Here is a 15,000-nt window from a genome sequence, read left to right on the forward strand (position 1 = left end):
TTCAGACGCCGTCGCTTCTTATTAAACGTTGAGAGAGAGCGGAGGGCGACGGTCTTCCTGGCACTGCTCTCTGAGCACTATAAGATTATATCCATTTTGTTTTATGCATCAGTAAGGAGGTTAAACCAAAAACGCTGATTATAAAATGACAGTTTGAAAGCGGCGTATCTGATTTTTGAGATATAGCAGTTCTGCACTGATTACGGTGAAAACGTTTCAGTTTCACTCATTTGAGTGCTTTTACAAAGAGAGCGTTAGCTGGCAGGGAGGGGCGGGGTGATCACTTGACAGGCAGACAGACAGACAGACAGACAGACAGGCAGACAGGCAGGCAAGACAGACAGGCAGGCAAGACAGACAGGCAGGCAAGACAGACAGGCAGGCAGGCACACAGACAGGCAGGCAGACAGACAGACAGGCAGACAGACAGACAGGCAGGCACACAGACAGACAGGCAGACAGACAGATAGGCAGACGGATAGGCAGACAGACAGGCAGACAGACAGACAGGCAGGCAGACAGACAGGCAGACGGATAGGCAGATAGGCAGACAGACAGACAGGCTGCGGGGGTATTAATAGGAACCGGGCCAAGCAGCCCGGTGGCAGAAGAAGCCAGATAATCTTGACCTCAAATCCTGGCTTATCTACCAACTTCCTGCCCGTGTCACCCTGGGAGACGGAATGGGACCAGAGAGGGAGAGGAGGAGAGAGGGAGGCAGAGGGACGGGAAGAGGAGGGGGGGGGGGCTCGATGACTTTGCCACCGCCATCTGCCTCTGGCGCCTGTCCCCCCCCCCCCCCCCCCCCCCCCCATGTCAGGTGCTCTTGTGGCGCTGCGGCGCGCTCTCATGTGCTGACTTAAGCGCTTCCTTATCGCTTCTCATTGTTCGCCCCCCCCCCCTCCTCTCCTCTCCTCCCTCCCTCCCCCCTTACGCGCTGCCCAATTAGCTGGTCTATTGGTGCGATCATAACGCCCAACCCCCCCCCCCTTCTCCTCTTCCTCCTCCTCGTCCTCCTCTTCGTCCCCGAGGTACATATTACCCATCGTCCCCACCCACCCTCCTGTAGGTCACATTCCTCCCTCGTTTTTCAATTCCGATTATTGTTACATCTGGCCCCTCCAGGGGTGGGGGGGGCGCGTCCTCAGGTGGGTTTGTTTAGAGGACGGAAGACGTTGGGGGGTGAACGGGGGCAGGAGGGAGAGGGGGGAGGGGAGGGGGGCGTTTGGTGTTCTTGAGTGGAGCGGTCGGTCACACACTGAAGGGAAGCTGCCTGCCAGGCACCCCCCTACTCCCCTGTCAGGTGGCCACTGAGAGGCAGTCTGTTTACACACACACACACACACACACACACACACACACACGCACACAAACACATACGGACACACACACACAAACACATACAGTACGGACACACACACACACATACTCTCTCTCTCTCATATGGCTACTGGTGTGTGAAGCTCCGAGGCACTGAGCTGTCTCACACACACACACACACGCTGTTCTGCCTGGCTGTGCTCTCTGCTCCTATCCACAGAATACACACACACACACACACACACACACACGGCTCTCCTCTCCAGTCCTGCTGCTCTCTGCTCCTAACCACAGAACAGACACACACACATACAGACAAACACATACACACAGACACATAAACACACACACGTGCGCACACACACACACTCACACATTCTCTGCTACTAACCACAGACACGCCTCGCTGCAGATGAAAGGAGGAGAGCCTTCAGCAGGTGGTTGTGGTCGACAGGGCGCTCGTCGGTTGCGTCTGCAGGATTTTTAGCTCAGCGTGTCAAAAAGCTCTACACTTGTAATCTCCCTAACCAGCTCCCTGAGAAACTCACCTAACCAGCTCCCTGAGAAACTCACCTAACCAGCTCCCTGAGAAACTCACCTAACCGGCTCCCTGAGAAACTCACCTAACCAGCTCCCTGAGAAACTCACCTAACCAGCTCCCTGAGAAACTCACCTAACCAGCTCCCTGAGAAACTCACCTAACCAGCTCCCTGAGAAACTCACCTAACCAGCTCCTGAGAAACTCACCTAACCAGCTCCCTGAGAAACTCACCTAACCAGCTCCCTGAGAAACTCACCTAACCGGCTCCCTGAGAAACTCACCTAACCAGCTCCCTGAGAAACTCACCTAACCAGCTCCCTGAGAAACTCACCTAACCAGCTCCCTGAGAAACTCACCTAACCAGCTCCCTGAGAAACTCACCATGCTGACCAGAGGACGAGGGGAGGGGACCGCGGTCTTGATGGGGGAAAACTGTCACATGGCAGGTGTTATTAAAAAAAGATAGATACGTAGATAGATAGATACATAGATAGATAGAAGTGTTGCAAAATTCCGGGAATATTAAAAGTTGGAAACCTTCCATGGGAAATAACAGGAATTAACAGGAATAAACTGGGATTTTAGGTTATTTATATTAACTGTAATTGGTTATTTATATTAACTGTATTTACCTTGTCTTAAACAGACATAAATAGAAACATTTTTGTTTTGCCATAAGTAGACATGCAGGCAAACATTTAAAAAAAAAATCATTTTTTGCTAAATCTATTTAGAACTGTAATGGATTCTACAGCCCTTTTAGTGTGCAGGATGCTAGGAATGAGCTGAGCAGGGGACGGATGAATCCACAGTACAGGTTGAAATTCAACTGAATTTGCATTAAATCAGGTTGTTTTAGCCAAGTTCATGCTGCAAGATCTAGAATTGCATTTTATCTTTTTTTGCCACATAGGTTACATTTAGGTTCCCTGTTCTAGGGGTCTGCGGTGGTGTAGCGGTCTAATGCCCTGTTCTAGGGGTCTGCGGTGGTGTAGTGGTCTAATGCCCTGTTCTAGGGGTCTGCGGTGGTGTAGCGGTCTAATGCATCGCTGGTCTCTCCAGATCTGAGTATGGCCCGATCCCAGAGGGAGGGGCCTATTGGGCCGCCACTCCCTGAGGGTGGTTGGTTTAATCTCGGCTTGAGAGTTCATCACTGTCTGGTCTACAGCAACCCTGTCTGGTGTTGGTATAATGGTTATGAGCAGAGAGAGTCAAGGAGTCGTCTCTCCCTTTCACATTGCCAACCGGCCGGGTTGTGTGACGAATCCTCAACAGTTAGTAGGAGGTAACTGGACACTAGGGCGGGGTCAGTTGGCTACTAAATTGGATGAAAACGGGATAAAAAAAAATATAAAATAAAAAATTCTGGAAACTTTCCGGAAATTTCACACCCCTTTGCAACCCTAGTAGATGGATACATAGATAGATATGTAGATAAATAGATACGTAGATAAATCCATAGATAGATTATTCATTCCGAAGGAAATGTAATCACATTCTTAAGCACATTCAAAGTGTTTTTTTTCCAACACAACGGTACCTTCACGTGGCGGCGCCGGCGTCTGGTCACACCGCAACATTCAGCTCTGATGTCTGTGTGTGTGTCCTCCCTCCCTCCCTCCCTGGTTCTCTCTCTCTTCCGCCCCCCCTTCCCTCCCCCAGCAGCAGCTCCACCCCCCAACGCTGTCGCCTGGACAGCCCGTGAGGCGCTCCAAGGTACGGTGGAGAGGCATGCATGGGGAGATGCCCGTGTATCGTGTTTGCCTGTCTGCCTGCCTGGACACCTACTAGTTGTGCATCCACTATTTTTTGTATTTCAACAAAGAGCGATTAGTATCTAAAAGGCGTTTTATTTTTCTCATCATAGATTTTGCCTGCTCTTAAAATGTGGTTGCCTTGTTGGTGTTCTTCCTTTTAATTGGTTAGGAGGCATGAATTTCACACATTCAAGATCAAATAAGTGAATGAAATTAATTGAGGCTTATATATTTGTTACCCCTGGTGCGTCTTGAGGTCACGTTGTTTGCCCTGTGCTTGCTGGCCCTTTTATTTAATTTAATTTTGATCTTATTTCATTTGAAACTCCCGGTGTGTGTTTGGCCTCGTCGTCGGTGTGTGTGGAAGCGTCCGGTTTGAGAAACGGGGGAATATCTGTAACGCGCTGTGACCTCATTGCTCCCTCAGTCCAGCGCAAAGTTAAAGTTAGTGAGGAGCCTGGCTGTGTGTGAAGAGTCACCTCCACCCGCACTTACTGAAGCGCCGGCAGAACCCCAGGTAACCGCCCCCCCCCCCCGACCCTGGCTCATCTCACTACCGCCCCAGTGCCACCCCCCCTCCCTCCCTAACTGCCCCCCCATGACTGACACCCTGAGGGCCTTCAGAGTCCAGTCCCTGCATCCAGTCAGCACTCAACTTCATAACCTACCAAGAGTGTGTCTTCCACTGCACTCTCTCCCATTGTACCATAGTGTGTGTGTTTGTGTGTGTGTGTGTGTGTGTGTGTGTGTGTGTGTGTGTGTGTGGTGTGTGTGTGTGTGTGTGTGTGTGGTGTGTGTGTGTATACTGCTGTATTGCTCACATCAATCATCTGTAGGAAATATAATTTTCAGGTGTCAGCCACCCAGGGCTGTGGACTGATATAATTGAATACTCGTGTTTGGATTTTATTTCCCTCAGCTACGACGGCGAGCTCGGAGCCATTCCGCTGAGACCGGCTCTCTCGACGGCAGAGAGGCAGAATGGCCTCTCCGAGAGCAAAACTCAGTTAGATATTATTTGTGGCACTAATGATCAATTTTATGTGGAAAAGGGGACAGTATTTTCGGCGTATTGTAACCCTCATTCATATTTCTACCACAGTAAAATATAGAGATATATATGTAGATGTATAGAGACAGAGATGGAGAGAGACAGTAAACTATATAAACTGAGAAAAATATTGGGCATATATATCCACTTTCTGTGAGAGGAGGATATATCAACCTGGTCAAAGAAAGAACTCTGAGAACCTTGTCAGCGTTCAAAGGAAACACATTTTTTTTAAGTTTTGTGTCTTTGAGTGACTGAGGTTTTCTCAGCCTTGTTCCCAGAGACTCTCATCCTTCTCTCTGAAGCCTAGCGGTTTCTTCCCACCCCATAAAAACCCAACCCACCCCAGCCTGGGCTCGGGCGTGGCGTCGAAGCCTCCGTCTTCCTGCTCCTGGCGGATTGGAGGTTTTGACGTGTGAGCGTGAAGCTCGGGGAGATTACGCCGAGTGCGGTGAGACACGGCGATGCCAGACTTCATATCCCGTGCGACGCGCCAGGTTTACAGCAGCCCTGAGAGGCTGAGTGAGACGATCAGCTCGGTATGATGAAATCATGGACGTCGAGGTTTGGGAGATTTCACTGATGATGATAGGATATCATCATTCTAGTCCAGTATAAAGCTGAGGTCTTATTCTCACATTGGCTATTCCTCGAGTGTAACGAAAGAGGTGAAATCCGCACTCTTGAATACGTTTTAACCGTTTTTAATGCGTCTATACAGCAGACAACGAACTACTCGTGTTATTGTTGTTTGACTTGTACAGCACTTTGGTCAACTTTGTTGTTTTTAAATGTGCTCTATAAATAAAGTGGTATGTTATGGTAAACATGCTTCAGCCCTCCAGCATAAGCCAGCGTCTACACCGCCTAGGCAGAAATGACCCTATACTGTAAATATTTACCATGATTAACTCAATGCATCACCAAAAAATTGTAAATACAAAAACTTAGAAAATACATCAGAGACGATACAATATTCAGTGTGCATACAGTATTATTGAAAACATTGTAATATAAGCTACTCATTTAGTCTTTTTGGGAACTCTATTTGTTGGAACCTTATTGGATCCACACCCTACAGACAGAGTTCCCAAAAGGACTTTAAGAGTCCCAGACTTGTCCTTTATCCTCCATTCCTTATGAGAGAACAATTATTCTGTCTGTTACTTGGTGTAATTTGGTTTTCAGGTGCTGAATCAACAACGTGCAAATCCTTATTAACAGCCAACGTGATTATGCAGGCTTATCACGGCGGACTGCGTTGAGCTTTTTCCTCAATTCTAAACTAAACATATTTGTTTCCTCCCTGTAACAACCCAGACATCTTAAGTTAAGCTTTGCTCTTATGCAGTGTTCTTGTTTGCAGAGCGCATACAATCATTTAATACTTGTAATTAACTTTCCACCGAGAGAGAGAGATATGCAGAGAATGAAATGCAAATTTGCACTGTCTCCATTTATGAACGTCAATCGAAATATCATGTTCAATAACAACCGTGCAATAAAGTAGCTACAACTACTACTACTACTATTACTACTATTACTAGTACAACTACTACTAGTACAACTACTACTAGTACTACTACTACTACTAGTACTACTACTACTAGTACTACTACTACTATTACTACTACTACTACGACTACTAGTACTACTACTACTATTACTACTACTACTACTAGTATTACTAGTACTACTACTAACATTAGCATCCTTTTCTCTCCCCCTCTGTCTACAGGATGGAACTACTGTTAAGATCTCTCAGTCGTTTGAGAAGGAGGACCCGTCTGCCAGGGAGGAGGAGGAGCAGGAGAGGAGCTGTGACCAGCTGGAGAAGGTGGAGAAGGCGGAGAACGCGCCCAGAAGGATGCTGTCGAGGGGTGAGTGTGAGCGTAGCATCAGAGCGGACAGTATGGTGGGTGTAAAGGGAAGGGGGGGCGGTGTAGTAATGTCCTGTCTTCACATAACCTGACGCTGCCAGATGGTCTGCTTCACATGACCATCTGGGAACTCTCCGTTGGAAACTGTTTGGAAAAGGGCGGGTACTTTAAAAACTACTTGGCAGGTGATTGGATGAACCATCTGAAAAAAAATCCCTCAGAACCAGCGCTGATTGGCAAGATAATTTTGCCATGGGCCTCACCATTTCCTCTATCGAGATGATCCAGACTGATTTGCAAGTGACAACGTGAGCTGGCAACATCAGGATGGTCTGGCGGGGCGAGTCGTCACAGGGGAGACGTTTGTTCCGAACCCGGTGTAACAGTGAGGAAACTGCCAAGCAGGGAGCCGCAGTCCAGGACTGAGTCTCTTACACACCCAGACAGCTTCTAGGTAGCTAGCTAATGAAGTGCTCTCAGTGGAACCTTCTAGAATAAAAATGTGAAGACGGGATCCTGTGAGCACTAACACACACACACTCACTCACGCACACACACTCACGCACGCGCACACACACACACACTGTGTTGTGTTGAGCACTGTAAGGAGGACGTTTCTCTTTTGTTTTAGATTCCAGTCAGGACTACACTGACTCCACTGGCATAGATCTCCATGAGTTCCTTGTAAATACGCTGAACAACAACCCCAGGTACGTCTGACTGAACCATAGCAGTACAAGATCTTCACACACACATGCGCACACACACACACACACACACACACACACACACACAAAGTCCTAGTTTTGACTGATGAGGCATGTATTCTTTTATAAAGAATTCTTGATTTGCTGAAATTTGTTTTCATATTGCTTTTCAGGGACAGGATGATGTTGTTAAAGTTGGAACAGGACATTCTGGATTTTATCAATAACAATGAGTAAGTTGTGCTCAAACATTTGAATTTAGTTTCACTCTCGTGTTGAAACGTGTCGTATATTTGCATCCGAGGCTCATGTCTGCGTTCTGTTTGGCCCAGAAGCCAGAAGAGGAAGTTTCCTCCCATGACGTCGTACCACAGGATGTTGCTGCACAGAGTGGCAGCTTACTTCGGCATGGACCACAACGTCGACCCAACGGGGAAGTCGGTTATCATCAACAAAACTACCAACACGAGAATGTGAGTTCTCTAGGTTATCAACAACAACAAAACTAGCAATACAAGAATGTGAGTTCTTTAGGTTATCAACAACAACAAAACTAGCAATACAAGAATGTGAGTTCTCTAGGTGATTATCAACAAAACTAGCAACACGAGAATGTGAGTTCTCTAGGTTAGCATCAACAAAACTAGCAATATAGGAATGTGAGTTCTCTAGGTGATTATCAACAAAACTAGCAATACAAGAATGTGAGTTCTCTAGGTTAGCATCAACAAAACTAGCAATACAAGAATGTGAGTTCTCTAGGTGATTATCAACAAAACTAGCAATACAAGAATGTGAGTTCTCTAGGTTATCAACAAAACTAGCAATACAAGAATGTGAGTTCTTTAGGTTATCAACAAAACTAGCAATACAAGAATGTGAGTTCTTTAGGTTATCAACAAAACTAGCAGTACAAGAATGTGAGTTCTCTAGGTTATCAACAAAACTAGCAATACAAGAATGTGAGTTCTCTAGGTTATCAACAAAACTAGCAACACGAGAATGTGAGTTCTCTAGGTGATTATCAACAAAACTACCAACACGAGAATGTGAGTTCTCTAGGTTAGCATCAACAAAACTAGCAATACAAGAATGTGAGTTCTATAGGTGATTATCAACAAAACTAGCAATATAGGAATGTGAGTTCTCTTTTAATTGGTTTAAGATTTGACTAAATTGTACTGTGCTTGGAAGTGATGAATGCATGTCTATAGAGCAGCAACATACAGTACAAATGAGACTGTATATGAATACATTTGTATAAATCTGTATCTCAGATTGTAAGCTGAATGGATGTTTCCCTGTGGCATAGAAAGGCTTCAAATGACAATAGAGAGACAGACAGACAGACAGACAGACAGACAGACAGTAACAAGAACAGACGACAATAACGACAGACGGTAACAAGAACAGACGACAATAACGAGCCTTCCCTCATTCAGACCGGATCAGAAGTTCTCCGAACACATCAAGGACGACAAAACGGACGATTTCCAGAAACGCTACATCCTGAAGAGGGACAACTCCAGCTTCGATCGGGAGGACTGCATGGTAGGTGTTTCCCGGAGCTGTCGCTCCCTCTCTCCGCGACGTGTTTGTGAAAGCGTGACCGTCTGCGGGCGCCGGCGTGCAGCTGAGTTGTGCATGTCCTTGCAGATACGAATGCGACTGAAAGACGGCAGGAGAAGCAGATCTATTGAGGAGAGGCAGGAGGACTACCAAAGGGCCAGAGATAGGATATTTTCACAAGATGTGAGCATTTTGGATTGTAATTCGGGATTGGGATTATAATTTGTAATCTATTCGTGTTACTGTCGCAGAACAGATTCTATTATTTATGTAGAAAGGTAGTCTTATGTCCTCAAAGTATTGATTAGCTAGATGGCACTTATTGATCATGCACGACAAATGACTTGATGATAATCACCCATAAATGATTTAGTGGGCGTTATCGTAATCAAGTTGTCTGTTTTTTTTTCTTCCACAGGGGGATCATTTCCATCTGGATAGAAGGTTAGTGTTATGACCTTACAGGTCGTGTATTCTGCTGTTGGAAAAACTTGCAATTGCTGAATTGCTATACCCACAGAACTCTGGCCAGTGCTAACTCTTTAACAATGTCCCCAGGATCCAAGATGAAGAGGCTTGCATCAGCACACAACAGAGACGACAGGTCTTCAGGTACGCCTTGGACCTCCAGTCTTGGATTTTTAATCTGACGCTTAAGTTTTGTACTTGCTTGGCAGTGTCTCAGGGGGTAGAGCGGGTTGTCCAATGATCGTAGGGTCGACGGGTCGAATCCCGGCTCCTACTGTCCATATGTCCTTGGGGCAAAGACGCTGAACCCCAAATTGCTCCCAGTGCGCAGGCCAGCACCTTGCATGCCAGCTGCCGCCATCGGTGTGTGAATGTGTGTGTGAATGGGCGAATGAGAGGCCGTTGTTAAAGCGTTTTGGATAAAAGCGATACATAAGTGAAACTCCGCTCATCGATCCCCCAGACTGAGGGACGGTCGGTCGGCCAACAGCCGGCAGAGCAGCTCGGAGAACGAGCCCAAGTACTCGGACCCGCGACCCTGGAGCAGCACCGACTCGGACAGCTCCAACCGCAACCTGCGTCCGGCCACCATGACCAAGGCCAACAGCTTCAGCGGCATCCCTGTGCTGGTCCGCGGCGACAGCACGGCCAGCAGCAAGAGCACCGGCACCACCGGACGCCTCTCCAAGACAGGTGAGCGGAGCGGGGAGGACGCACCTGCGCCTCGTTGACCCCCTAACCCCTCGGCTCCACCGCGTCCGGCAGCGTCAGCTGTCAGCGTCCGTCAAAAATCAAGAAATGAACCTCTGCGATTCTCTAACGTCGGACGCAGGCGTCAAACGCAACGCAGCGGCTGCAGTGGAGCCGCTGTCGGTAATTACGGTGGATTTGTTTCCTTAGCGTCTGATAGTTGATGGTTGATGCTGACGCTAACGGACCCAGCGGGGCCAAGCCGTAAACACGCCTGTTCACTTCACACACACTGGCGCTACGGTGTTCCCGCGTCTCAGGTGATCCCATCACAAGCAGACAGATCGTTGAGCACAGGGGTGCGTTCGAATTCAGCCAACATAGCGAACGTTTCGAAACTATTTTACAACTTAAAAAAGTACGTACTCATTCGTGCGTCAACGACGTCATATTAAAAGACTTTTCCAAAAAGACCCATAGAGATGTACAGATAGAGATATATCACAAACGTGTCAAACATCTTGGGTGATTTTGCCCAAGGAATAGACCCAATCTGTATCGGGACGTGCATTGCTGCCTCATGCCGGTTCAAATAACAACGCATTTGTTTTTTGGGTGTCCATTTGCATATAGAGTGAAAGTGAGATCCAATCACAAGTGGTCACTCGACGCATGTGGAGACGTATTCTGAACTGACGTACTTAGAAGTGTCCACTTGTGATCCGATCACCCAAGATGCATGTTAATGCCAGGTGTGAACTGCGCCTGTGTGTGTGAACACACACACATACACAGGCACCCCCCCCCCCCCCCCCCCCTCGCCCTTCTCAAGTCTGCGTTGTCAAGACGCCACAGTGAAGCACCTTTGCTAAAAAAAAATAAACACACATAAAAACTCTTGATTCCACAAACATGGAGCATTTCTCTAGGAAACGGACGTTATCTTCGTGTCCTCTTTAGGATTTGAGCTCTTCTGGCTGGTTTTCCACCCTGTTATCCCCCCAGAGAGAGGGAGTGTTCAACCCTGTTATCTCTCCCTCGGAGGGATGCTCGCCCAAACGGGTTCCTCACTGTGCGCCTGTGTGCAGCAACCCGGCAAAATGGAGGCGGTCGAGAGAGAGACGGGGGAGCAATTTTCTCTCTGCTTCCAATCTACCTCTCCTTTTTTTATTCCCTTCTTTTTTACTGCTTCTCTGGGAGGATTTATATATATATATATTTAAAGCGGTGCCATTTTCACAGTGGTTTGCGCCAGCCTGTTTTTTGCTTGAGTTGTTTTTAATGTTGTTTGCAACGAGAGCCCGGGCGCCATTGCTTTGTGCAGCCGAGTGTCTTGTTGCCGGGGATGGGGGGGGGGGAGAGGGGGGGTGCGGCCGGACCTTTCTCCATCTTGTGCCTAGTTAGTTCTGTCTTGTGCTCGTCTCTCCATAAAATAAAACCCTCGTTAAGTACCTCCACTCCATGTTGTTCTCCCGTGCTTCAAAGCATCCTTTTATATTCTTCTATTATTTCCTCATTGTGCTGGTCTTAAAAACAAAAACAAAAAACACACATCTGATAAGTCGTCACACGTCTGAATTCATTGGCTTCTCATTGTTTGCTTTCCAACTCCTGATACCATCTTTGATCTGGAACATCAGACAACGCTGTCTTAGCTAGAGGACCGTCCGCCGGAAATCACTTCCACAAGTCCCCAGCGAAGGGGGACATTTGCATAAGGAGGATGAATACGCTAATTGCATCTGGTCGGCCTGCGGACCCTCTGGGTAGAGAATACCTAGCCAATGAATTCACTCTGGGTAGAGAATACCTAGCCAATGAATTCACTCCAGGAGAGAATACCTAGCCAATGAATTCACTCCGGGAGAGAATACCTAGCCAATGAATTCACTCCGGGAGAGAATACCTAGCCAATGAATTCACTCCGGTAGAGAATACCTAGCCAATGAATTCACTCCGGTAGAGAATACCTAGCCAATGAATTCACTCCGGGAGAGAATACCTAGCCAATGAATTCACTCCGTGGTCCGTGGTGCTACCCGCATCTGTTGTGTCCATCTGTGACCCTGCCCACCCTCCATCACCCTGGCTATACGTTACGTTGCCCCCCCCCCCACCCACCCCCACACCCCAACCCCCCGCAAGCTCCATCCATCAGTAGCAGCCCACTCAGCGTGACCTGTGACCTGTGACAGCGTGTTCTGTCTCTGTAGGTAAAACGCCTTCCTTCTCGTCTCACTCCCTCAGGTTCAGAATCTTCCGGTAGCGTAGGGTCGTCCACCAACTCGCTCTCTCGCCCCCAACCGTCCCTCCCCACCCCGGCTCCCACCCAGGCCGGCCCCAGCGCCCCTGCGCCAGCCCCCGCGCCAGCCCCCGCCACCGCACCCTACCCCGTCGACGGTGGCGGCGGCCCCAGCTCCGGGCCCTGCCAGGGGGCCGCGGGTGGCCCGGCGCCGGCTAACGCTAGCTACTATTTGCTTCCGCTGGAAGCCGCAGCGATACCGCCCGGCAGTATCCTGGTGAACCCACACACAGGTTGGTACCTCGTAACGAGGTTTCGTTCTTGCTGGACCCCCCCCCCCCCCCCACCACGTGTGGTTGTGTGTGTTTGTCCGTTTTTGCGTTTGGTTTGGTGTGTTCCTGGGTTGTTTTTTTTGTCAAACTTACACACTACTTTACTCTGTCTATGTCCCGCCTGCTGTTTTTGACTGAGTACCCTAGCTTGTCAAGGTGAAGTGTTGCACAATGATTGAATACCCTGACATCGTCGCAGTGGATGGGTTTGGAGTTGGCACAAAACAGTCAAGGACTTCCGATGTCACTTACAGCACCAAACACATGCTACTCACACTACTTCTCTTAAAGCTTTTTCGTCTATTCATAAAGCTTCTTCTATAAATAGTTGTATTTGTAAGCAGGATTTTATTCTTTGTAAGCAGGCTCTTATATATTGTTGTGTGTGTGTGTGAGGGAATAATTATGTAGTGTTTGTCAGCCTGTGTGTTCTCTCTCTGGCAGGCCAGGCCTTCGTGAACCCTGACGGCAGCGCCGTCGTCTACAACCCCAGCAGCAGCGGCAGCTCCCAGCAGGGCCGGCTACTCCAGGCCCCGCCCCCCCACAACGCCCCGCACCAGCAAGCCAATCACCTGCTCTCTCAGGTCAGTCGCCGTCTGGAGGACGGGGTGTCTGTAGTTTCTGCCTCCTCTATGCTTCGCCTGACTCACCGTTGTATAAACCTGTGAGAGTCCGCTAGCAAGCAGAGTAGAAGTCAGCAGGGAGTTTAGTCACAACGATTGATTTCATCCTGATTTCTCCTGTCTGTGTACTGTATGTAGTACCTCTCCTTCTTCTTCTCCTTCTCCTTCTCCTCCTTCTGCTTCTTTTTCTCCTTCTCCTTCTTCTTCTCCTTCTTCTTCTCCTTCTTCTTCTTCTCCTATTCCTTCTTCTACTCCTATTCCTTCTTCTTCTCCTTCTCATTCTTCTTCTCCTTCTTTCTTCTTTCTTCTTCTTGCTTTCAAAACCCCCCAAACTCCACAAATTATATCAAAGGGTGCATTGATGCATCATTTGACATGGTGAAAGCTAGTCCCTGGGAACATCGAGGGAAGAAAAATCTCATTCATTGTAACAGACAGTACTGGAATGATACAAAGCTGGTTGCTAGTCGGGGAAGTGCTCCTTTATCCCCGTGAGCTGATCTATGCTCTGCCGGCTGTTGAGCAGAACCCGCCCCTCCCTCCCTCCCATCCTCCTCTCTGTCATTAGAACCGGGGATGGGTGAGATCCGTCATCATCACCATCTCCGCGGCGTTCTCCCGGTGGGGGGTAGAACGTCGAGGCGGGTTGTGATGGATGCGGAGTGTGTTTATAGTGTAGCCTTCTGCAGCTCTGAGGTGAACAATGACCTCTTCACTCTTCACCCCTCTTCCTCCGCCCCCCCCCGGTTCAGACCGGTTCTCACGGACGTCTCCTCTGTCTCTGTCTCTGTCCTGTCTGTCCCTCTGTCTGTCTGTCCTCTCCCTCCAGACCGGCCGGCCTCTCCAGCCCTCGGCACCTCCGCTCCAGTACTCTACGATCGCTTACCCTCCTCCTCCTCTTCCTCCTCCTCCTCCTCCTCCTCTTCAGTACCTGCCTGTCTCCCATAACCAACAATACACTGTGGTACCTACCGTCCTCTCTTTCTCCTCTCCTCCCCCTTTCCTGTCTGGCGCCTTCTGTTAGAAGTGTCACGTGACACGTACCGCCGTGGCAGTTTAAAGCAATACATCGCGATATTTGGACCTTTACAAACATGTCTGGTGCTAATTCTCCAATTAGATTTACTAAAGGTACGCTGAATCGTCCAAACAGTCTCCTCAGAAAGATAATACATTGACATTTATTACCTTTTAAAACTCGCGCGGAAGTGCGGAGATAGAGATGGGTCTGGCTCCGCGAGACTATGTGGTGTAAACAAAAAGTATATACTCGCGGTGTAAACAAAAAGTTCCCGTACGGGCAGATGCACTGTAAGAGTGAGCAACCGCTCCGCCCAAGGCGATTGTGATTGGACGCTGTATTTCTTTAAGCCAATCACAATCGCTACGCGAGAGACCAGGGCCGTTCCCGTACGGGTCCGCCTCCGGCCCGATGTAGGCCACGCATCCCGACGGCCTCCTTTTCTGACCCACTTTCATTCCAGAGACCAAAACTTGACGCCCCTCTCCTCTGTGACTAATTAAAACGGCCGTAAACCCGCTTTTGAATAATTGATCCCCGCCCAGATGTTGAAGACTGAATAATCCATGAGTAGAAAAACGCCACGTTTTTCCCAGAGTGCCCGGCGGGAACAGCTTGCCTCGGGATGACCTAAAACCCGCGGTGTTTGATGATACCGATATAGCTCTGTCCCACCGTGACCCCCGGCGCGTGTGTGTGTGTGTGTGTGTGTGCGTCTCCAGCAACAAGACGGGCTCGGCGCCCAGTTCAGCCACATGAGCCTGATGCGTCAGGCGGCGCCCGGCGAACTTCCCGTGGA

The 15,000-nt window shown here is 48.7% G+C and overlaps 1 protein-coding gene across 1 annotated transcript in view; it reads left to right on the top strand.

The window, feature by feature from the left end:
* Nucleotides 1-15,000, top strand: part of LOC311322055 (R3H domain-containing protein 1-like) — a gene marked incomplete at both ends in the record, with an annotated part of 27,122 nt that overhangs the window by 3,113 nt on the left and 9,009 nt on the right. Inside the window, 14 exons of the mRNA XM_084454066.1 lie at nucleotides 3,524-3,577; nucleotides 4,046-4,135; nucleotides 6,408-6,549; nucleotides 7,181-7,259; nucleotides 7,430-7,489; nucleotides 7,589-7,729; nucleotides 8,699-8,807; nucleotides 8,913-9,008; nucleotides 9,244-9,269; nucleotides 9,384-9,437; nucleotides 9,757-9,986; nucleotides 12,231-12,518; nucleotides 13,002-13,141; nucleotides 14,924-15,000. The exon at nucleotides 14,924-15,000 is cut by the window's right edge and continues 34 nt beyond it. Coding sequence (XP_084310192.1) covers nucleotides 3,524-3,577; nucleotides 4,046-4,135; nucleotides 6,408-6,549; nucleotides 7,181-7,259; nucleotides 7,430-7,489; nucleotides 7,589-7,729; nucleotides 8,699-8,807; nucleotides 8,913-9,008; nucleotides 9,244-9,269; nucleotides 9,384-9,437; nucleotides 9,757-9,986; nucleotides 12,231-12,518; nucleotides 13,002-13,141; nucleotides 14,924-15,000 — 1,586 coding nt within the window. The remainder of the gene's footprint in view (nucleotides 1-3,523; nucleotides 3,578-4,045; nucleotides 4,136-6,407; nucleotides 6,550-7,180; nucleotides 7,260-7,429; nucleotides 7,490-7,588; nucleotides 7,730-8,698; nucleotides 8,808-8,912; nucleotides 9,009-9,243; nucleotides 9,270-9,383; nucleotides 9,438-9,756; nucleotides 9,987-12,230; nucleotides 12,519-13,001; nucleotides 13,142-14,923) is intronic.

The sequence above is a fragment of the Borostomias antarcticus genome, assembly GCF_949987555.1.
Source record: "Borostomias antarcticus genome assembly, chromosome: 19".
Classification (NCBI taxonomy): Eukaryota; Metazoa; Chordata; class Actinopteri; order Stomiiformes; family Stomiidae; genus Borostomias; species Borostomias antarcticus.